Source organism: Triplophysa dalaica, chromosome 5 (genome assembly GCF_015846415.1).
Source record: "Triplophysa dalaica isolate WHDGS20190420 chromosome 5, ASM1584641v1, whole genome shotgun sequence".
Taxonomy (NCBI): Eukaryota; Metazoa; Chordata; class Actinopteri; order Cypriniformes; family Nemacheilidae; genus Triplophysa; species Triplophysa dalaica.
The window spans coordinates 6,465,327-6,489,182 of NC_079546.1; the positions used below are offsets into that span (position 1 = coordinate 6,465,327).

At 37.7% G+C, this 23,856-nt stretch overlaps 2 protein-coding genes across 2 annotated transcripts in view; both read right to left on the reverse strand.

Moving 5' to 3' along the window:
* Positions 1-3,331: 3,331 nt before the first annotated feature.
* Positions 3,332-6,350, reverse strand: si:dkey-261e22.4 (overexpressed in colon carcinoma 1 protein homolog). Its single transcript, XM_056748880.1, has 3 exons — positions 6,128-6,350; positions 4,974-4,998; positions 3,332-4,154 (listed from the first exon to the last, which is right to left on the reverse strand). The coding sequence occupies exons 1-3, from the start codon at positions 6,165-6,167 to the stop codon at positions 3,992-3,994; spliced, it is 228 nt and encodes a 75-aa protein (XP_056604858.1). The 5' UTR covers positions 6,168-6,350; the 3' UTR covers positions 3,332-3,991.
* Positions 6,351-9,719: 3,369 nt separating this feature from the next.
* LOC130420523 (plexin-B2-like) overlaps positions 9,720-23,856 on the reverse strand; it is a 77,768-nt gene continuing 63,631 nt past the window's right edge. Inside the window, 25 exon segments of the mRNA XM_056747836.1 lie at positions 9,720-11,478; positions 11,557-11,631; positions 11,725-11,800; positions 11,891-11,955; positions 12,045-12,192; positions 12,720-12,880; positions 13,453-13,607; positions 13,866-13,950; positions 14,264-14,364; positions 15,039-15,195; positions 15,975-16,121; positions 16,200-16,266; positions 17,190-17,371; positions 17,661-17,890; positions 18,012-18,112; positions 18,707-18,843; positions 18,927-19,106; positions 19,198-19,404; positions 19,723-19,834; positions 19,922-20,101; positions 20,184-20,320; positions 20,863-20,995; positions 21,101-21,249; positions 22,901-23,061; positions 23,655-23,742. Coding sequence (XP_056603814.1) covers positions 11,374-11,478; positions 11,557-11,631; positions 11,725-11,800; positions 11,891-11,955; positions 12,045-12,192; positions 12,720-12,880; positions 13,453-13,607; positions 13,866-13,950; positions 14,264-14,364; positions 15,039-15,195; positions 15,975-16,121; positions 16,200-16,266; positions 17,190-17,371; positions 17,661-17,890; positions 18,012-18,112; positions 18,707-18,843; positions 18,927-19,106; positions 19,198-19,404; positions 19,723-19,834; positions 19,922-20,101; positions 20,184-20,320; positions 20,863-20,995; positions 21,101-21,249; positions 22,901-23,061; positions 23,655-23,742 — 3,339 coding nt within the window. The 3' untranslated portion in view covers positions 9,720-11,373.

Genomic DNA, 23,856 nt, shown 5'->3' on the forward strand with positions numbered 1-23,856 from the left:
CCACCACACGGTGGAGTAATGTAATTGCAACAATTCATTTATTTGGAATAATGGCCAGATCGTTCTCACAGTTATGATGGAGGGTGTCAACTGTCAGAAGGTTCTATACTGCAAACAAAATGTCAAAGTTAATGTATGGAAAGCTGCCTTTAAAGTAACGAATGTAATATAGCCGCAGGAAAAGGTTACGTGACTGTAGATTCAGTAATTGCTTGGTCCCTTGTTGAGTACTGGCCCTAGAAGACCCAACACCCCTGCAGAGAGCAAATAGACCCCCTACCTCTCAACTTAGTAGAGAGTTTCTTCAGTATAAATTGGCAATTAGTCTTGAGGAAAGTTATATAAATAAATAAAAATAGCATTTGTGACATTGATTGTTTAATTTAATTGCCTATTTCTTTCTTCACTCTACACTTATTCTGTTTTATTTTAAATTACTTTAGGCTACCACTTACTTTTTATATAGCCCAACTTAATGTACACTGTTTTATGTTATTCAGCAATTTCCGTATCATAGAGATGAGAGAACGAGGGAAAGAAAGAAAGATAAAGAAAGAAGTAAGATGTGGAGAATCTACATAGGAAAATTGTAGCTCATGCAAAAGACTGAATAATAGTGTATTACAGGCCGTGTCTCTTTTATTCAACCAAGATGGCCCCATTATTCTCAATTCTTGTGAATTTAAACCCAACACAAAACCACTGGCAGAAGTAATAAGATACAACAGCGGAAACAGCTTGTTCACAATGTATTTCTGATGTAATGTTACAGCTCATTTGTGAAAGAGAGAGCTTATTGTATAAGGTCCTGCCGGCTGCATGCATCAGTCCATTATTAAACCATATGTCATTATCTGACAGAACAACACTTACAGGTGATGGAGACCAAGGTTCAATTTCATTCGCTTTGATGATAGCCTACTGAACTTATAACACATTTTTTGTGGGAGTCTGGGAGATATAGAGACTGACATAAAAGTGAGCAAGAACATTTGGAAAAAGTCTAAAATAAGTTTCATTGAAAGAACATTTGAGTGAATTTCATCTGTTTTTTTGTTATAGGTGTTGCTACTTTCACAGACTGCAAAACATGAAATGGGTAAATGAAATTTACAGCAAAATGCTTACGTGTTAAGTACGTTTTCGAGAGTAAGACACAAACTATACTGAATAGATGACAGAAATAACTGATTCAATTACACACATTTAAGAGGTGCCGATCTGAAGTTTTAATTTGTAATTTCATCATCATCACATTGAAAGTAAATTCAAAGTGTGTACGACTAAATAACAATGTAATATTTAAATGTACAGACACCCATGCTGTGTGTCAATTACTTTAGAATGAGCAGAAGGGGATGCAGGTGCGTATTCAGTCACACTTCCATAATTATATCTCCATAATGTGACGAATTGAAATGTTCAAACCTTTTTTTTATTTAAACCACCAAATCCCCATTGGTATGGCACAGGTAAACATTCCTCGATGCCAAACCTGATATTCGTTCCCCATCTTATATTGTCCTAGATTTTTTGTAGCATTGTTTTAATCTCCTCTTTCACATACAAGTCATAACTTTTTATAAACAAACTAATCAAATACAACCCAGTGTTAGACTGTAATCAATTCTGAATAATTTACATTTAAAGTCATTTACGCATTTAATCCGAAGTGATTTACCGTGCATTCACGCAATACATTTTATCCATACGTGTGTGTTCCCATCACATTTGGGCTGCTCACACAATGCTCTTCCCATCTACAGGAACCCCGTGAACTGATAAATCGATCACAATAAGACCAGGGACACTTGTATTAAGCTACTACTGTTATGATTCCATATACAAAGAGAAAAAACATCCTAGATATCACCGCAAAGATACAGACCTTTCTCCCATCCCACATGAAACAGTCATCCGCTGGGACGTGACTCGCTTCTCTTTTTCTCTTCGTCACACTTATTGCCAAACTCCTCATCTTTCTTCTTTGATCTCAAGATTGTGCATTCAATTATACCTGATGGTGAAAAGTGCTGACCTACATACACAGTACTTGGAGTCCTGCAAAGGACATGTGCTGCAAGCACAGATGTGTTTATTTAAAAAACCGTACCATATTTCCCTGGAGCATTCTAAAGTAATTGGAAAAAAGGTAAAGAATACAACTGTTATTCATTTTTAACCACGGACCCCCTTTTTTTACATTTGAACAAGCAATCTATGACATAACAGAGCATTATTTCAGAAACAAGCTTCTTTGAAAATACTTCAGAGCTTTAGTGGTCCTGTCTGCGCATCTGTTGACGTGAGACTCTCTAATATAGATGCACTGTTATAAAGACATCCACTTTAATAAGATTATAGAAGAGTGCTTCAGAAGAAAAAGAAAAATTGGTCAAAGAAAGAAACATGAAAAATACATGACAATGTGTCCTTTAAGTTCCTTTTCTCCTTAAAAATAGCCTTGCCTCATAACAACCAACAGATTACGTTATGACGGATCAAGACTGTGGAGCCTTTCAATTTAATATCACAAAATATCTCGTCCTCCAGTGTCTGACTTAAGTCGTGGCTCCATGATTGTCGTAACACTTGTGCATCGCTGTCCTGAGAAACCAGGTGCTGGTAGCAATTGCTCAAAAAGAATGGTCTGAAAGTGTCGCTAAGAAATGCAACTATTTCTCTGACCTCTGATCTTGTTGGCAGAACTAATTTCTGTTGAGTCTCCAGAGAGTTAAGAGACACGATTGTCTCTCGCAGGACTCCATCATGTCCCGGTGAGCCAATCAATGATGAAGATTCCGTCCTGTTGAGAATATTACGCAGCACTTTTTAAGCCTAGATTCCCTTCGGACGGCCGTTCAAATAGAAAGAGTGCAATCCATATACACGAAAACAGAGACATTCAGTCTATGTAAAAACAAAACATTTCCAGTCATGATGTATTCAAGATTTTAAGCTGTATGGTTTAAAGAACTTTTAAAATCCAGATATAAAATTGTGCAAAAAGTTTTTTGCAGAGGAGAACTTAACAGACTTTAATAATGAAGTGTTTTATTTTTTAAATGTTCTTTGGGGAACCAAAAATAGCTCTTTTATGGCACTGCCCAGAATGCTTATTTGAATGCTTATGTTAGCTTAGCAACATGCTACCTTCAAACTCCAACTAAGTGTTGATATTTTTTCATATTTAAAGTGATATTTCACCCAAAAGTAAAAATTCTGACATCATTTACTCATCTTCATGTCATTTCAAACCTATTTGCCTTTTTTTCTGCAATACATAAATGACGATATTGTGAAGAATGTTGTTAACTGGCACCCATTCACTTGCAGTGGTTTTGTGTCCGTACAATAGAAGTGAATAGGTAAAGGCGCTGTTCGGCTTCCAACATTCTTCAAAATATCTTCTTTTGTGTTCTGCAGATGAAAGTAAGTTATACATGTTTGAGAGGGTGTTGAAGACAAAAAGGACGTGCTTACCTTGAACTGTACGTTCCGTTCTGAATCTCATTATTCTGTTGATGAAATAATGGGTTCATTTATGTAGCCATGCAACACTCGTGAACAATCTCGGCACATACACACAAATACAAATGTGTATCCTCACAATACACACAAAAACACACAAAAAAAATGAACCGCTGGCTTAATAAGTGCACTCTCTGGCACGCAGCAGTTTCCGCTTTCCCTATGGAGAGATGTTTCTCCAATTAACACATCCCAGAGCCTCAAGACACAACCAGAGACACACACACACACACACACTGTCCTTCACACCACAGTCCTAAATATAATTCATTGCTTCTTTTTAAGATTTCTTAGACTGACCCGACACGGGACCATGCAGAGAGAATTGAGGAAATTGCTTTTCATTGTGCGAGTAATGAATTTCAAGTAAACAATTATTCTTCGGCTCACCGATTTTCGTAGACATTTTCATAAAGATGTCTATATTCTTATCTGCTATGTTACCTATCTTCTTCTGCAACTATAGATGATAATAATAAGCAAATCCAGGCAAAGTCTTTATCTCACCCTTGAGTGTAGAAGGTATCTGGCCGGGAGCCACATTACTGAGGTCTGCAGGTATGCCCACATAAACTCCACCATAGTTTTGCCTCTTCTCCGCATCTCCAGATGAATCATCTTGTCTGTAAACCAAGAACCATCAGATATATAATGCAATAAAGCAAAAACATATTGCAGTTTTCAGAAACTATATGATGTTAAGCAACCCTTCCATGATCCAAAAACTTTTCAGCATCATTACCTGCCATTTAAACTCATTTCCTTAAATAACCATCTTTATTCAGTCTTCAGATTTGAGAAGTTTATCCATGATAATATACAAATCTGTGAAAGCAGATAGGCTACGAATTATGGGCCGGCAGGGCATCATTTTTGGAGCCAATTCAGTTGTTGACAGTGCTGGCACTGTCGGGTTATTATTCAGGGAGATTTGTGATTTTTTTATGTACGTGGTGCGTAATTGTGGTAAATGAGTTTTTCTTTGGCAGTCAGAGGCCTGATATCTGCTGCGAGACTCTCTCCTGCTGAGTGAATTCTTGATGTTTGTATGAGGGAGAGTAATTCTGAGAACTGTTTGGAAAATGACCAGTGTTCAAACCCCCTCTGCTTTTCCTCTGAAGTGTAAATGATCGACAGGCGGTTCCAAAAACTGAAGAAACATGGTTAGAATTGCTCGTCTCTTCAATGCTTTTTCATTCACTCTTCAAATTCGTGAAGCTTTTGTAAAGAAAATTTCAATTGATTCAATAATCCACCATAGCAGTTTCTGTCCACCATTACAACTCCTAAGATGCTTTCAATTCTTTATTATTTCGGTATTTTTTTTAAAGTGTTGGTTACTGAGCTTCACATGAAAATGTAGTTTAAATAAAGAAACAACAACTTTACTCTTGTATTTTGGAAAATACGCCCCATCAAAATGTTATTCAAATAATACTCACATATCTTTGACCGATTCAGCTGGACCTGTAGAAGAAAAATTAATAAAGTTCAAGTCTAGACTAAAGATAAAATTGTATTAAGAGAAAAATGTACAGCATTACAGTGTAATATAAGTCCTAAAGGGATAGGTATCTGCCTCAGTCCACCTGTCTAACACTTTCATGTCAATCAAACTGAGTCATTGATCGCACACTCTGTATGCGTCTGCAAGATCTTACAAAAACGTCTATTTATAGTTTATAAATGGCACGAGGAATGTGGCATATCAAACCCAGTCTCCCTCATTCAGCCTTCTGCTAAGCTCTACACTGACTACATCAAATAAAAGTTACATGAATGAACTTGAATGAATGTACAACAAATACATCTAAAACTTCAGGCTGTGATGAAGTCACATAACAAATCAGAGATGCCCCCATGAATTCCTGCAGACACAAGCATGATTTGAAATAAAAACACGCCAAAACCACACATTGAATTTTCAATTTTATAACGTTGTTAAAAAACAAACAATCACAGCTTTTGATAAGACCCATAGAAGGCAGCACATATTGATACCTGCCCTTTTCTGCCTTGGCTCAGTTGTTTGTGTGTGTGTGTGCCCATGTGAGATGAGTCATACTGAAGCGCTGCTCAGATCGCCGTTTAACTCCTGAGTTTTATCAGAAAAAACAGAGGAGACAAAATGTTCACAAACACAAACCTGTGTCCAGCCAAGGACTGATGGACACATCATTACAATGTCCTGAATTTTCCCAAATTATGCTCCATGTGGTGTAAAAAAACATGTGTGAATATAATCAAGGGACATGCATGAAGGAACTGAAAAGCAGCACATGATGTAAAAAAGAAGTAATCTTAATGATTCTCTATACGAATCTAATGATGTTAGGATGCATAGTATACAAGTCTGCACATCCCCAGAAGAAATAGACTTCTGTGGATCGATGTGAAAGATGCTTTCAGTCTGACAGATTCACTTCTGACAGGCACAGAGATCTCCCATTCACAAAACAACCGCATCCACCAGCAGCCAATCGGTAGACAACAAAAGTCTGAGCTCGCACTAGGAGGCACGGTTTTGTTTCCAGAGTCCACACGAACACAACAGAGAGATAAAGTAATAAAAAATAAAGAATGGAAACACACTCACCTGCAGCAGTGATGGTAGGTGTTGAATTACCACAGCCCATATTCTGACACTTTGGAAAAGTGATCGAAAGAGATGGGAAAAGACGAGAGGGAACAGCAAGAAAGGAGAGACGGCACAATAAAGCAGAGGCAGGATTAAAGAGGGAGAGATGGAGGGGAGAGAGAGTAGAGATGTTGGAAGTGCAGCCCTGATGGCCGAGTGTGAATGTGTCTGAGATGCAAGACTTCCCTGCACTTCCCCAGAGTCTGACAGCAAAACGCTTATACATAGAGGGAGAGAGAGGGAGAGAGAGAGAGGGGAGAGAGAGGGGAGAGAGGGAGAGAGAGAGATAGATATAGAGAGATAGGGGAGAGGGAGAGAGAGAGAGAGAGAGAGAGAGAGAGAGAGAGATAGATATAGAGAGATAGAGATAGAGAGCGAGAGAGAGAGAGATGTAGGTGGTAAGAGGTGTTCCTCCACCCTGGCTGGGTTACCCAGGTAACAGAGACTGTGTATGCGTGTTGGGAAGAGGGCTGATAACAGCTTTGTTTCAGAAAGGCAGCACTAATGAAATGAATAAAAAACGCAATATCTCCGTCCTTACAGCTGCATTAAACTTCCAAGGACTGCAAAACTTTTTAAACTCCCAGTACTTAAAAGTACTAAAAACAACAACAAAAGATTCAATAACATTTACAGTAAGCCTACATGAACGAACAATGAGAAACTGATTTTCAGCATATATATATATATATATATATATATTATATAATTACAACTAATATACTAACAGATACAACTTTTGATTTGTAAAAATTCCTAATAAACGTTGATATTATTTATACTAAGATTGTAGACATAATACAGTGAAGTACACTTTAACGGTTGAAGTGTTATTTATATAGTGATTTACATCTGATGGCAAACCAATATTTCACACATTTTACTAATTTTTAAATGCAAACATATGCAAGTAAAAGGGAAACTATGTGAGACCCAATACCAGTGTGGTGCCTACTGTTCAAACCATATTCTTTCATGTGTTCATTGTGAACTCAAAAAGTGGACGACGTACCTACACAAATGTGGCTATGCAAAACAACACCGTAGAACTAAAGACTACTTTTGTAAATAAGCACAACAAGAAATCAATTCTGAAACTGAAGGGAAAGATTGTCCAAAAAGTGAAATTCTTATATCTTACTCAGCCTCTCTCAATGCTGTATGACTTTCTTCTGCAAAACACAAAATAAGATATTTGGAAGAATGATGGTAACCGAACAACGGTGCTGGATACCCATTGACTTGCTTTGGTTTTGTGTCTACATAATAGAAGTTGTACCAACATTCTTAAAAACATATTTCTGCGAAAAATTACTACACAATTACTACACAATAATTCTTCAAAATATTACACCAAGTGCAAACAAGTCTTATTGGTTTTGAACATTGTATATCTACTGTTTTACAATAAAAATAAATACAACTTTTTAATCATGCACCGTTTTGATTGAAAACTGTGTTTAGTGGTGTCTAGAAAATTCCATTAAATTTTGGCAACAAAACAAAGTACAAAATAACGTGTTTAAATGAGTGCCGAACACAAATCAATTTAAAGACCAGAGAGGAGAAATTGATTTAAGTACAGGAATCATACTGTTAACGTTGGATATCCTGTAATGTAAAAACATTGCGAGAGCAGTCAAATGCCATAACCCGAAGGAAACTCAAACATAACGACCTCAAACACTCTTAAACATTATACTGAGTAAAAAAGCATTCGTTTCCACATCTCTCTGTATTTCGCCGGTAATGAGTCACTTGTTCTTTTCTACTGTACCTGAATCATGTGCCTCCACTTTGATGTAAAACTTCCTGAGAACATTGAATGGTGTAGAGTCATTAGGCCATTCAGCTCTTTAATTTAGACCTTGAACTCAGTAAGTGCTATTCTGAGTCATGAGAACTCAGATTTCTTTGCAAACAGCAAAGCACATTCGTTTTAAAGCCTTATACCACAGGAAAAGCATTAATATTTCTCTCTGGAACACTGGTCCTTCTTAACCGCAGCTAGAAAGCCTGTAGTAAAACATTTGAACAATAGAGGGCAGCACACTCACGTAGTGTTTATCACCTTATGGGGTAACAGCTCATAGAACAAATACACATAAGAAATAAAGAAATAAAATAAATCACATGAAATGAATAAAGAGGTTCAAGTGAGCTGAATGAGCAAATATAGCCGTACATAGCAAACAAACAGCTCTGGCACATTACATCTAATCTCATGTTCTTTAACTTGTTGTCCTTTGGTTAGAGGGAGACACATGTTGAAACAAACACAAATAAATTAACAAAAACACTCACACAAGGTACAGGAAGTGATCATTGAAGTTTGTCTCAAAAGCCATCAAGCCTTCAGGCAGGACCGATCTGTACCAAACAACCACCAATGTCCACCCCTTAAAAATAAATGAATGGGTGGAAAGGGCAGGGAGAAGCAAAACACATACAAAAACAGGGTTGAACAATTCACTTTCACCTCGTCTAATTGATTGTTTACAATTATTTCTCTCTACTCTCTTCCTGTAAACCATGCCTGGCCATGCATTAAAAGAGGGTGGGCTACGAATAGTCCGGACCCCTCATCATAGGATCATCATTCCCAGTTGTCCCCTTCTGATGCCACTGCAAATAAGAAACATTAATTCAAGTAATTTATGTCACTATGCTGCTTTAAATTCTGCAATATTTTAAAAAGTGACAGTAATGAAATTAAAGGGGCAGTTTCCCAGACAGGGAATATCGCAAACAAGGACTAGGCTTTAGTTAAATTATATATTTAAATCGTTTTAAAAACATACATTATTAAAAACATTACTGTTGTGCATCCTTAGACAAAATAATCTCATATTTTAAGATATGTCACAGTGCAAGTTGTTTTCAATCAATACATCTCTTGTCTGGGACTAGGTTTAAAACCTGTCCGGGAAGTCCAGATATTGTCCCGCGGAAATTCTCTCCAACCTACATAATATGAGAGCCAAGACTCATTTCACTAGGTTTCACCAGAAAAAAAGAATTTACCATAAAGCCAATATTTGCATTTAAGGTAATATTTGCATGCTAATCCTTACAGGGACAGTTCACACCATAATTTGAATTAACTCATCATTTTAAATCTGTATGACCTTTCTTCTTCTGCAGAACAGAAAAGAAGATATTTTGAAGAACCTTGTTAACCAAACAACAATGACCCCCATTGATTTCCGTTGCTTAGACACAAACAACTGAGACATTTCTCCAAATATCTTCTTTTGTGTTCCACAAAAGAGTCATATACAGCTTTTGAGCCACATAAGAGTGAATAAACGATGAGGATTTTTATTTTTGGGTGAACTCTCGCTCACATTTAAAGATATTATATAATGATTATTTAATAAGATAATAAAATATTAAAATGCTCTCTACCGCATCAATGCAGCAGTCTATAATAACTGACTTCTTTTCATTTGATTAAACCCAGCAAGTATGTACTGTTTTCAGACTATCTGCTTCAAGGGGGGGAAATCAAGTTTGACATTGTACAAAAACATTGAAACATTTACTAAAGTCCCTATTGCAATTTTTAATGCAGACACAATCACCACACAATTCATCATTATTACTCAGATTCCTTTAAGGCACTACGTGGTAAAGAAAGGCAAAGAAGCTTTACAATAAGCCACTGACACGATCATAGCTTGACAACACAGTTAAGAGCGAGAAAGAGCGATATAAAAAAATTTAACGTGGCAGTCTGGCTATATTTTCACGTTAAAGGCATTTCCTGCTGTGTCCATCATGCTCAGAATGGGCGGTGCAAGCCTCTGATTGGCTGTACTTTTGCTACGCAACACGAGTCATACACGCACACTATAAAGTTCACAAACAAAAAACACATTCCATGTTCCCATTCTGTTATTGGTGTTTGGCACATTTGAGTCAGAACATACAGGTAGGAAAATCAGTACCATTTACAAATAAAAAAAATAAAAAAATCATATATTTTTTTATCAGACTAAAATAATTCATTTACTGTAAAGATGATTTAAAACAACTTAACATATATAAAACACATAGGCTAGAAGAATAGATGATTGTGGACAGCTAAGAAAAAAAGCTTTGGTAAGCTCCACCCAAAATACCCGAATCCATTTAACTTACTGCTCGAACACCAGGTTTTACAGGTAAGAATAGAACCAGGATAATAAAATTATATATATAATTAACCCATAACATTATCTCAATGTAAATGGCATATGAGTCTCAGTCCTAACCATTGCCGTTAAGGCAAAACAGTACGTTACCACATTCAAAAGACCTTCTTGTGCCGATTCTTGTACATGTCCATTTTTTTTTAAAAGGCATCCGCAACACAAACTTCACTTTAATCAGCCTTCAATTGATTTAGATTACAAAATCATAATAGGGTCAAAAAATAAGGCAAGCTATGTGTTGAACTGCACGTATAAAAGGACCCGAGACATGAAATCAAAGGCAGATGAAAGCTTGCGTGGTCTTTGTTCTGAGTGTTGTGGATCAAATGTGCTCGCACTCTGTGGACACTGAACAATCATGGCCTCTGTTCTTTTTCAATGACATCCATAGTGGCTAAATTACTTTACGCGATCACCAGTAAAAATACAATCAAAATACTTGGGAGGGACATAACAGAAGCGTTGGCGTCAGCATCACGAACACCGATACAGACTATAATGTACCACAACTGAACCGGGATGTGACATCACCGCGCAGGATTGAGTGGCACTTAAAATACACAGGAAACCAAAAAGTCCACAGGAACGATAATCTGTTTTAAAGCCTCGCTTTCTGTGTAAAAATATATGTACATATAATACTATTTCATCTCATCTACAGAGGAAGAATATACTGAACATCTGATTATTGACAAAGCAGGAAGAAACAAAATGCTGGATTTCCTTATGTGCAGGTGCTGATCCGAGTACCATAACAAATTTTTCAATCGTGTCAACTCAAAGTTCAGATAGACAACCTCACAGCATAGAGTTTATATCGGTCCCACTGAAACATAAATCAAACCGAAAGCCATCTGGGAAGAGAAAAATCAAGACCGAAGCCTCTGGCTTTCCTCTTATACTCTACGCAAAGGAGTCCCGTGGAATGGGTTCTCAATTCTGTAGCCCACTAAAGCGAGCCGTGTCCTGGGTTTAGCGCCACAATGTTCTTCTCAGATAAGACCGACATTAAAGATCCGTCACTTTATTCTCCAATGCGGCGGCGATCTGCTGGAGTCTGAGTGTAAGCTGTTTGTTCTGAGCGGCAGGGTCTTCCTCCAGCGACGAGATTATCTGCAGAGATGATGCAAGATTTTTCAACTCAACTTCGTTGACAATTACGACTAAAATCAAAGCGTAAATGCCACTTACCCCATCGTAGTACTTGCTGGCGTACTGGTAAAGCTGGTGCAATGCAGCCTGGGTATTCAACTTATCGGTGTGAGACTGCAGAAGATAAAGGAGTCAAAACGGTTAGAACTGACCTAACCCTTGAGAAGAAGTAATAGTGATGTTTTTCTTTTCACAAAACACACATACCCGTGAAACCTCTGCTAGATGCGTGTTCATATCCTGGTCACTGACTGGAACCATCTGACGGATGCCTATATAATAACTGATGAAAGAAGAATGGAGAAAGAATATAAATGGTCATTTCTGCAGTCACACACATAAACTCTAAATTTACAACAGATTAGAGACATACTCGTCGACCATCTTCTTATAGGTGGAGATTTCTTTTGCATAAAGCAGCTTGTTGCTCGGGGATTCCTGTCAAGGTGACATCAAAATAGAGAGAACATGAGTCGCCAAGCGAAGATACGACCAAAGGATTGGCAAACGTGAAAAGTGATGCTCACCCGGGTCAGTTTATGCTCAGTCTTGGTGCAGGCGTCCATGAAGGTCTGAGCGATGACGGACAGCGATGCGTCCACCACCTCCGTCACGTGGACGTCAAAGATGAAGTGAGGGTTCTTCAAGATGTTCACCCAGAACCGTAGAGGCAGACTGCAGAAACACATACATTTCTATCACAAAAAGATTTACGCCTGACAGGACGTTGCTAGGATGTTGTGGGGGGGTTGCTAGGCGGTTACTTACTCTCCTCTCAAAAATGCCCAACGCCGCCCCCAATCATTAAAGAAAAAAATGCTCCGAAATAGTCCTCTCAGATTCAGGAGCGAGATTTGTATAACACAACATCCTACCGGCCCTTATGGGCCTGGCAATCCATACAGAGTCAATACCCAGAGTCCCGAGGCCTTGACTCAGAACAAATCCTCAAAACAAATCAAAACCACGTTCGTGACTCATTACGGAAAAATAATCGTGAGATGGGCAATTTGACGGGCTGTTGATGACAGCAGATGGGAGAAGCGACAGCGAAGCCGTCAATCTGTGCTCACTGAACGACCCAAAACGTGAATATTTAATCCGGACTCAACAAAGCTTGAATAATTGAATCTGCTAGGTTAAAGGGGTTGCAGAGCAATTCGCAGAGTTATTTAGCATTACAGAACGAAACCGTATCACACCTGTTGGTCTTCCATATATGAATGGTTTCATCATCGACGATGTCATGTTTTGCCGCCTGTTCGTCCAGGAAGTCAAAGAAATACTTCACTGCAGGAGGAACTATGTTTTCATAAGACAACACGCTGCGGAAGAAATCATCTACAAACTGCTGCAACGTGCCCTGTAAAACAAAATTCGAGATCAGTTTCAAATTTACATTAAATACTAAAAAAAGCTATATTAACATCTAGCAAATTAATAAGGCTATAAAGTTAAACTTTAATGCTTTTATCCAAAGGGACATACATGTAAAGCGCATTCAAAGCGTTCATTTAAAGGAATAGTTTACCCAAAAAAGATCATCATTTACTCACCGTCGAGTTGTTCCAAACTTTAATAAATTTCATTGTTTTGTTAGCACAAAAGATGATGTTTTGAAGAATGTGGAATAGCAACAAGTTCTGGGGCACCATCGACTGCCACAGTAGTTTCCCCCCTACTATCAAAGTCAATAGTGCCCCAGAACACTTTGGTTAAAAACAGTCTTATAATATCTTTCTCTGCGTGCAACAGAACAACAAACTTCATACAACTTGAGGGGGAGTAAATAGTGACAGAATCTAAACTTTCGGTGAACTATCCCTCCTATGACCTTTGCGCTGGTAACTTTTCTCTCAACCAGCTGAGCTACAGTTATTATTCCTCAAATATTTCCATGTCATGCGTTCTCTTTAGCAAAACAAACATTATTACCTTCATAGAGAGGAGTCTGGTCAGGTAGATCTCAGTGATGGCTTTAGTGGTCCCTTTGTCTTTCATACTTCCTCTTTTAGATTTGATATCGTCCATTTCGTCTGCGGGTCTAACCAGATGAAATACCTTATCATCGTCCTCCAGCAATGCATTTCCTGTGTAACAAAAAACAAGCACAATGAAGGCTCGCTTGTTTTTGCTATTTGGAGAGTGCTTTATTTTAGACCTGCTGATTGAGCTATTTGTTCAGTTCAGTTCACCGCACATTTTTTCCTTCATTTCATTTCCTTTATCATCATGGATTGTCAATATTTTGGGACTATTAATGAATAGCAAAGCATCTCTCTTGCTAGAAATTAAATTGGATCGTTTGTTAACGTTTTAAGCATTCGGTAAGATTGAACAGCACTAACTTTCTTCGTGGTTGTCTTGGTTCTGGTTGAAAGACTGCTGAGTGTGCAAAACTCTGGACAAGACCAGCGTGGCGCCGTCTCTGACCTAACACACACAAAATAATACACAAACAACACAAACACATTTAGCTTTAAAAACTGACCTTGCATATAATTCAAATATATTAGTGCTTAATAGTGGTGTTGGTGACACTGAAACAACACTCTTATTCACATTACGATGCGAATCAAATAAACAAGAATAATAGCATTTAATTATATGTAGTAAATTAAATATAGGGATATACATAAAATATATTAAGGACAAGCTAGTCCTTCTGCTCATTATTTCCATTTATTTAATTCATTAAACCGTGAAAAACACATATTTGACCGGAGACTTTTGAGCAAACACTTACATTGTAGTGGGCCAGGGTGTTGATGCGTTTCCATTTCCCTTCTTTCTGCGATGTCAAATCCATGTCCGACAGAATCTGCCCTGTGGAGCCAGGGCGCCACTCTGTGGCGGGAAAAGTAAGAACACTTGGCATCAACGCTCGTAAAAAAAAACGCCAACGCTGCACATATCACCCATGTCAAGCAGAGATTGAAAAAGAGTGTCTGTTTCTTCCCTACAGTTCTTTAACCAGATTTATCTGTCTGATGGATGATGTGAGACATCGACTTTAACGATTCAGCACATTTGCAAGAACAACTCATTAAGACGCGCAGAAGAGCCGGCTGACACGAACAGGATCCGCCATTAATCAAACCGCTATCTGCTCGGTGCCGAGACGAGGCGCGTCGCCCTTCGTTTTTTTTTCTTGAATGCAGTGCGTTGTTTATAAAACAGCTATTTATGCGTGTTGCTTTAAATGAAGTTGGAGACTTATCTGTTGCGAACTTTATAAACGGTAATAAATCAGGACCCAGAGAAACCTGCAGACGTTTACTGCTATTTTGAGAGACAAATCTGTCTAATGGATTTAAATGTAATAATTTGCATTAAAATGATTTAAGAGTGCTGTGCTCTTATTGATAACTACAAGCAAAACCAAACAAGTCTAAAAATGTAATAAACAAATAGAGCTAAAGCAAATGTATGACTTTAGGAACGAAATTACATGCACGTCTGCTCATAATTTCTAAATGTTAGGGAAATTAAATGCATTCATTGTGAAAATGATGTCTAACCCAAGGCGACGCTGTCCACCGTGGGTCTCTGGGAGTATGGCAGGTTCCTGTACACTTGCTCAATGATCTTCTCTTTTACTTGGGAGATGGTGTCGCAGTTCAGCACTTTGACTGGGGTCACGTCAGGACCCTCGCCGTGAACCAGCACCTGTAGGGTCTGAAAAGTTCAAACATTCCTTAGTATTATGGCATCATTTTATGCCCATTTTCTAAAACAAACAGGGGTTTTGAAAGCATTGATTTCATGCAAACCACATAACAAGCAAGTATGTACATCCCCTTTGTAAATCTGGACCCCACGGTTCGACTCCTCATTCAAGACTCCTCATTCAAGACTCTTTTTTTGCATTTTATTGTCCGACAGACAAGAAAAATTAATTGCTGTGTGATGTTTTATGTCTTTGTAAACCCCACAAATTATAAATTCATTATTATGAAATAATACATAGGTGATCGGCCAAAGAGACAATTTGCTAACAAAGACTTCTGCTTGTTTTCCAAGATGGCATGAATTGTTCACTGTCGAGCAGTTTCCTCAACCAGATAATGGCTCTTCGGTCCCCGAGGACGAGCGTTACGCTGTGGAATGAGATTACAGACTCGCTGCCGGCCAATGAAATCGTGTTAAGGTGACATTGATTGACACGGTGTGCGCGTTTCTAAATATCTCTTACATCAAGCCCCATTCAATCTAGTACATCAATGGACTTTCCAATGAAAGGCTCCCTTGCGAGAATATTGCTGCAGGATCAGCTTCGTAGACTGAAGTAAACACGTACATCGCACACGGAAATGTCAACCTGCTTAAATGTTCTCCAAGGTCTAGAAATATCAAGGTGATAATTGAATTCTGGGAAACTGAAATTGAATAAGTTTTGCTTGCAATGCCAAAAAGCACGAGCATCTAAACGCATCTGGCGAGGTAAAGACACCTACCAAGACGCTGTATTCGACATCGTCCCCAAGGAGTCCTGTGTCGTTCAGTGTGTACTTGGCTTTCTTCATCTTGGCATCCACAGGCCCTTTTTCCACCTGGTGTTTAATGGCCTTAAAAAGCTTGTACAGCGACTCACCAGCTGAGTTCTGAGGAACACACATTAGTCTTTGTGATGAGAAAACTGTTTCTGGGAATTTAATCATAGCTAAACAGTCACATCTTACCTTCAGGAACTGGTAGAGACATATGGACATCCAGTTACACAACATCCTCTCCACAACTGTCTCGGACCTAAATGTAACCAACAGATGGAGATACAGGCAATGACGCATCAGTGCTGCCAATTCTACCAAAGCTATAACATCAATACATAAGATGCATTGTTTTCATAACATCTATTCTGTGTAATGAAGTTATATTTCAAAATATTATTTAACCACAATTGACAATAACGGTGATATTAAAAACCATGATAATGGATATTGTGTTAATTCTACACATAACAATATCATACATAATTTAGCATATTTTGAACCATAAAACATTTTGATGTCTTATTGCATTTAAATTTGTGTCACACAATAAGATTTTTAAAAATACATTACTGATGAAAAGTTGATGACTAGAGATTATGTACAATCACTATAGACACTTTCAATGAAAAAGGGTCTAATAGTTTGCTTTTATTTACTTTTGCATGCCAGGAAATTAAAATAACATTTTCTTCTATTTCTAGCTTTTTATGACTGTATATATAGTGTTGGGAACCTGTGCCTGCACAGCCAAGGCTATCATGGGTTAGATTCCCAGACAATGCAAATACAGATACATGTTGTTTAAAGGGATAGTTCACCCAAAACAAAAAAAACCTGTCATTATTTATTAACCCTCTTGCTGTTTTTAACCTGTATGACTTTCTTTCTTCAAAACACCAAAACAAGATATTTTGGTTGGTAACCAAAAACAATTGGTCCCCATTGACTTCTATTGTATAGAAACAAAACCAAAGCAAGTTAACAGAGACCAACGGTTTTCGTTTACCAACAAAGTATCATTTTTTCAAGTTATACAGATTTGAAATCACAAAGTGTGAGTAAATGGTGACAGAATTAAAATTTTTGGGTAAACTATCCCTTGGCATTATTAAAAAAACGTATAAGTCGAATGCATTGTTAGTCTCTGTGAATATACATAACACATGAACTTTTTCTGACCTTCGAAGCATGAGTTTGGGGTTCTTGCTGTGAACGTATTCCTCCATGAGCTCCAGCAGGAGGGTTCTCATGATGTCTGTGTAGTACTCCAGCTTGCCATGCAGAGCCACCGTCAAGAGCGATGCAAAGTAAACCTTATTTCTGGCATTAAACTCCTGTCTTCCCTCCAGGGTGCGAATGAACTATAGCAGACAGACATCGGCACACAAGTCACCTCATAAATCAAAAGCAGTTGCGCGAAGGCTCTACAGCGAATCAGACCGCATTTCAAAACATTACTTTAAAGACTTGTTTCTGCAGGGCAGATACTTGAAATTACGCTCATGAAGAAGAACAAACAAACAGTTGGCCAAGACAACGATCGTGTCAGTGCCAAGAAAAAATTTCGGGTGATTTATGTACTCTATGTTACAGTGAGTAAATACACATGAGTTTTGCAAAGCAGGCTCGAGGGTGGAATAAGTTTCTTACATTGATGAGGAAGGTTTTGCTGTTGAGGAGGTTGGAGAACTGGTTTAGGGCCTGGTCTACAATGGCCCTGCGGGATTCTGGGATATTGAGTTTGCCGGTAATCATGACGTCGTTGGCTCCATCTTTGGAGGGCAGGAAGAAAACACGGTCTGTGTAGTTCTTGTAGTCCAAGAAGGGTATTCTGGCTTCATTTAGGTCGCTTGTGTGGTCCTCCATCTCTATCATTAGATCTAAAAGACACAGAGAACCGGCCAACAAAAATCACTCAACATTAACTCCCTGCACTTACTATCAAAACTTTCAACAAAATGGAAGATGTTTTCACCTTAGCTCATTTGAAGAAATGGTTACCTGTAAATTCTTTTTTGCAGCGATCACGGACACTCTCCTCCAGACCGGCCAGCTGATCTTTTATCTTCTTATACTCTCTTTCAGCCTGTTGGCTTTTCCTCCTGCACACACAAAAAAGCCCAAAAACAGCTTTAACCCGAGTACGCTACAAATATATCTGCATGGTATTGCTAACATCACCATATTACCCATTTACTGTAGATCACACGAGGTTATAAAAATACTACAACCAACAACTATTCTAAATAACTCAAACTACATCCATTAAAACATTGAATGTTAATCAAAATCTGAAGTATATATATAAAAAAGCCAAAAAAAAAAAATTTTGGAAAAAAAAAATCAATAAAAACTGAAATAAAAAATACTTACAAAAAATAAATAACTAATAAAATTACAAAAACTAAAAAAGAAACAAAAATTTAACAAAAATTAACCAAATATAAAAAAAAACTGAAACTGAAAAAAATCTCAATTTACAAGAAATAATAAAATGAAAACTAAACAAAATCTACAAAATTAACTACAGTTAACATAAAATATAAAAATAAACCCATCTTCAATATCAGTAAAACTACAATAAAAGCGAAAACAAAACTACAATAACTCTGCTGCCCACCAGTTCACACCTCTGACAACTAAAAGATTCATGAACGCATTAATTTTGCATGATGACACCCCTGGAGATGTGTTACCTGTAGCAATATATTGACATGCCAATAAAGAGCACCATGGGAATGATGACAGCTGGAATAATGATATAAAGAGGAACCTCAGACTTCCTCTCAAAGCGCACAGAACCAACATTCCACTCTCCCTTTCCAAACTTTATCTGCAGAAAACACAAAACGTTATATTTTAGAATATAACAAGCTGAAGCCTGTCCAGAACAGAGAAGATATAAGTGCATCTAACCAGAAGCTCTATGGCCTCAGAGCTGGTGTCTCTGCGATGGCGCCTGGTGGAGGATTTAGGAGGACTGGAGGGAGCCACGAGGAATAGTTTATCATATTCCAGGATTGTTACAACGCAGGGCTCGTCGCCCACAAACGCCTGGGCCTCCGAAGCAGTCATGGCTTTGGAAAATCCTTGACCCTGTCACAGAAAAGCAGAATTTGTGAAACCCAAAAGTTAGGTTTGAAATCACTGATACGTTTCTACCAGCACATGTTACAGAAATATTTACATTAACATTGATGATGCTGCCTTCTGTGATGGCTTTATCCGTCAGGTGAACGAAAGTGGGGTCAGGGTGGTAAAAAAAGTCCAATTTCTCCTCCACGTTGTCCAGCTTGATGGTGATTTTTAATGGCAGGTTCTCGTAACTCTTTTCTACAATCGGGGACAGGAACTCCAACACGGTCTCGTTCTTGCTGCTAAACTCCTCGACGAACTGTGAGATTTAAAAACGACTGGGATTAATCTCTCCATAAAGCACTTTTAAGAAATATCAGCGCACATCGCATGGAACAAATATGATGTGAAGACATGATGCGAGATGAATGTTGGTTAAGAAATGTGAAAGAAGAGAGGATGAGAAAATCTTCTGGAGGCGATGCTCGGGAGCGACGGGTTATCACATTGACATTTGATATAAAGAAAATCCCAGAAAACGAAAGAGCACACATTTCCCAAGAGATGATGAGTATAGAATATAGAAAACCTGAAGATTTTCAGTGAAACCACATGTGATTTATTTAGAAAGGATTACCTTCACATTGCTAGACTTGCCGTCATTCTCGTCACCAGAGGGCAGCACTACCATAGTGGCTTTCTGCACTTGTTCAAATCCTGATCCCGTCACCAAGATCTTACGGCCTCCACTGAAAACACACAAATATATTTCATATATTGTGTCATACAATCTATCATTAATCAAACTGCTTAACGGCTAATAAAAACACACTCACCAAATAAAACTAGACCGCGGTGTATAATCCAAAATTTTGGGATTGGCCGAGTATTCAAATCCGAGAAATTCCTTATTGGTCACCTTGCCGTACTTCACACTGACAATCAACTTGTCGGATGGAATCTTTTGTCCTTTATATGGACCTGTTTTACAGGTTATCTCCCAGCCGAATGACACCCTGCACAAAACACAAGAAACCAATCAGATAAACCACCAAATCGTCTTTATTCGAAAAAGTCTACCGCAAGCTGGTTCCTCACACTTCACAAGGCTCTCCTCCAACTGTGATTCTGATGTCATCTTTACTACCCGTGTCCAGATGGTTTCCTGTGATGGTGATGAGGGTTCCTCCAGCTACGGGCCCTTTCGAGGGGAACACATCCTTGGGAACAGGGTCCTTGAGGGTGGAACAAAAGCCTCTGTGTTTACTCTTAGCTTTAACAGTCTGGTTTTCATTCAATTTGATTTATCGTGACTAACGTGCAGCTTACACTACACAAATACTAGCATGAAAAATGTGTACTTTAATGGCTTGTATAAAAGCATCTGTCAAATGCATACTGTACACATGACTAAATTGATGCTGTGTAGAGAAAAGAACTGGCCCGCGAATTTACTCAAAACATTTTTTCCTTTTGGAAATGTGCTTTCCTTTGCCACAGATACCTAACAGATAACAATGTTTGTTGTAAATTATTAATTTTCTACTAAATACTAAAATGTTCACAGCTTTAAAACATTGGACACGGGAAGCGATCTAAAGAAATAAAATGTAAGAGCAAGATCTGCCAAGTCATTCACCTTCACAACGAACATAAAATCAGTGCAAGCCAGAAAAAAAAAAACTGGAGGTAGTTCTGTACAAATAAATCCCTTGTTTTGCAGGATTTACGTAACTACATGGACACCAAAGTAAATTCACATAAAGTTAGTAGTTACCCTGTACGTAAACTCCTCGGTCGACACTCCTTTTCGTCCTCCCTCAACCTCTACTTCCACTTTCCCGGCAAAGCTTTGTTCACTAGGAAGCTCTCCAGGAGCTGATAGGTAGGGTCCGATCTCACACACAACACTAAAATACACGTGAGGAAGATAATTTTATAATAATAATAATAATAAAAACAACAGGTTTGTCTGGTACAATTGAAATATACTCCACTCTGTATAGATGTAGTACCTGGTAGACACTGAATATCTTTCAGGTTGATGAATACATTCCACTCCTGCCACAGTAATTCGTTTAATGTCCTCCTGCTTAATGCCCAAGTTGGAACCCTTTATAGTAACCGAGATCTGCCCACCCATTGGCCCGTACCGTGGGACAATCTAGAACAACAGCAGAGAATGGCAACGTTAAGGTGATGCATCATCTGCAAACATTGCCGGTGTTGTTCCTTTTAGAAACAGCAGAATGTCTTAACATTTATCTCAGAATTGTAATTTAAAAAAGTTTAAAATGACTTAAGACGAAGTGCATACAATTTGCGCTGTTTTTTGCAAAGCAAATAAACAGTCGTAATAAAATAAAAACAAGGCAACAAATGAAAGAACAAATAAATTCAACATACGGTTACAAAACGTGCTTGAATTATTATAATTTTTAGTTTATTTATTTTTTACTCTTGCAATTAGTTTGCTGTAAAAAATGACTACGCAGGATTGCAAAAACATGCAGCATTCTGTTGGGTTGGCAATTGCATTGTATTCAATGAAAACCGGAAGGATTGGTCATAAGACCGATGAATTAGTAAAGTGCCCAAACTTTTTGATCTTTTAAAATGGCCATTTTTACAATGATTCACTTTGAAACTAACAAATTGACTCTTTGGCAGAAAAACAGACTCATTAAGTCTCCTCTAATCCTTCCCTTTAATGAGACACTTGAGCTTGTTTGTCTTTGACAAGTTGTGAAAAAAATACTCATGGAGAAAATTTTAAAATGAGCAAAGAGAGCTGCTGAAAAATCTTCTTCTGTCTGGTATCTTTCAATATACAGGAAGCTACGAATGTAATCCATATTGAATACAAGACACGCTTTGTTTTCTTTCTTCAAATAGACACGCATTAACTTAATTAATTGCAAACAAATTTCTTGGGCTTTTTTATGTTAATCTGTCGGCTAATATTAATAAATGTTTATTATATACATAACATGATCACCGACGATATTGGAATGATAGTTTTAATGAAACTTAAACTGAACTGAGTATTTATTTCTAGGGTAAACTCACCAATAGAATTACTTTGAACCAAAAAAAAAATTATTTCACCATTTACTCGCCTTTATTTCATTCCAAACCTGTATGACCTTTTTTTCTTATGCAAAACACAAATAAAGATATTTTGAAGTATGTTTGTTGACCAAACAACATTGCACCCCATTACCTCCCGTTGTAGACAAATAAACACATTTTACAAAATATCCACAGGAAAAAAAAAAAGAGTCATATACAGGTTTGAAATGACTTGAGGGTGAAACTATGATCCTTGCTCTTTTGAGTCAGACGGTTGCTTTAAACCATTTGCCAGATGACAAATAATAAAATACTATCAGGCAACGGCAAAATTATCATTACACTTTAGATGGATTCAGCAAAACATAAGCGTAAGGGATAGACCGTTTCAAATTTCCAGTTTCCACTACCATCACAGAGCATGCAGACATCTATATATCATTTAGGCATAAAAAATAGGATGGGGATAAGAAATGCTGATTTTTTTAAAGATGAAAAGAAGGGGAAATTATGAACTGCATTTGAACCTAAAGTGAAGAATTATGCATCATTATTTCTTAAATGATTTGTCATTGGAGATGCGGTGAAGATGATATGCTCTTGCATGCATTTCATCTTTAGCTGAAAGGCTTTGAGCTTCGTAATGACACAAAACTAAATGTTATGAATTGTAAATACTCCAAATGTTTGAGGAGTGACTGTAAAATAAGAAGGAATAAGAAAATATTTGTCATGATCCTCACATGAGTGATCCTTGGGGGAGGACATTGCTGAAGTTCCTTGCTGCACAGGTCTTTATAGATGCAGGATTTTGTTGTCTCGCACCACACGCAGTCATACTTTTTGTCGGCGTTCTTACACAAACTGCAGTCCTCACGTCGTACCGAACAGTTGTACAGCACCACTGGGTGAAAATAGAGGAAACGGAACTAATCATTAAAATTGTAAGAATTAAGAAAAATACACAACACTTCCTTTTATTTCTGTGGATCAAAATAAGTCTCAAATTAATTTGAGTCAAATTATTTGTATTATTCAAAGATTGTTTCATTCTATAAAGCATGTTATTGGAAAAATATTTGGATATGTCCCTGTATGCAAGTTGTACATTACATTTACATTCATTCATTTAGCAGACGCTTTTAACCAAAATGATTTACAAATGAGAAACAAGACACGCAATTCGAAGACAAAATGCCAAATTTAAAAAGTTATTATTTAATTAATTATAACACTCTATATCCATTAAAATAAAATAATAATTGAATAATAATAAGACAGTTGGTTTTAAATCCTCAAAAAGTTCCCAGTGGCACATCTCCAAACAAACACATGGAATAAAAGTCACAAATCACAGTTTGAATGTCATTGGGTCTTTAAATGTGTTAAAAAAAAGGACTGCCCTGATATTGTAAAAGAAGCTGGGCAGTGTTATAGTGATAAACCCCCAGCGCTGTTTTTCATCCGTGTACCGTGATCGAAGTCATTTAAATATACCTCTAAGGGTGCTGTCAATCTTCCTCTCAGTGTCTTTATCCTTTATGTAGAACGTCACGTTCACCTCTGGCTCTTTGTCATAAGCAAACTGGCAGAAAAACAGTAGAATGTGTCATTAAACATGCACGTGGATACAGACGGGCACATCACAGCACCGGCAACAACAGTTCGCAACAGCTCTAATTCTCCCCTGCCAACATGT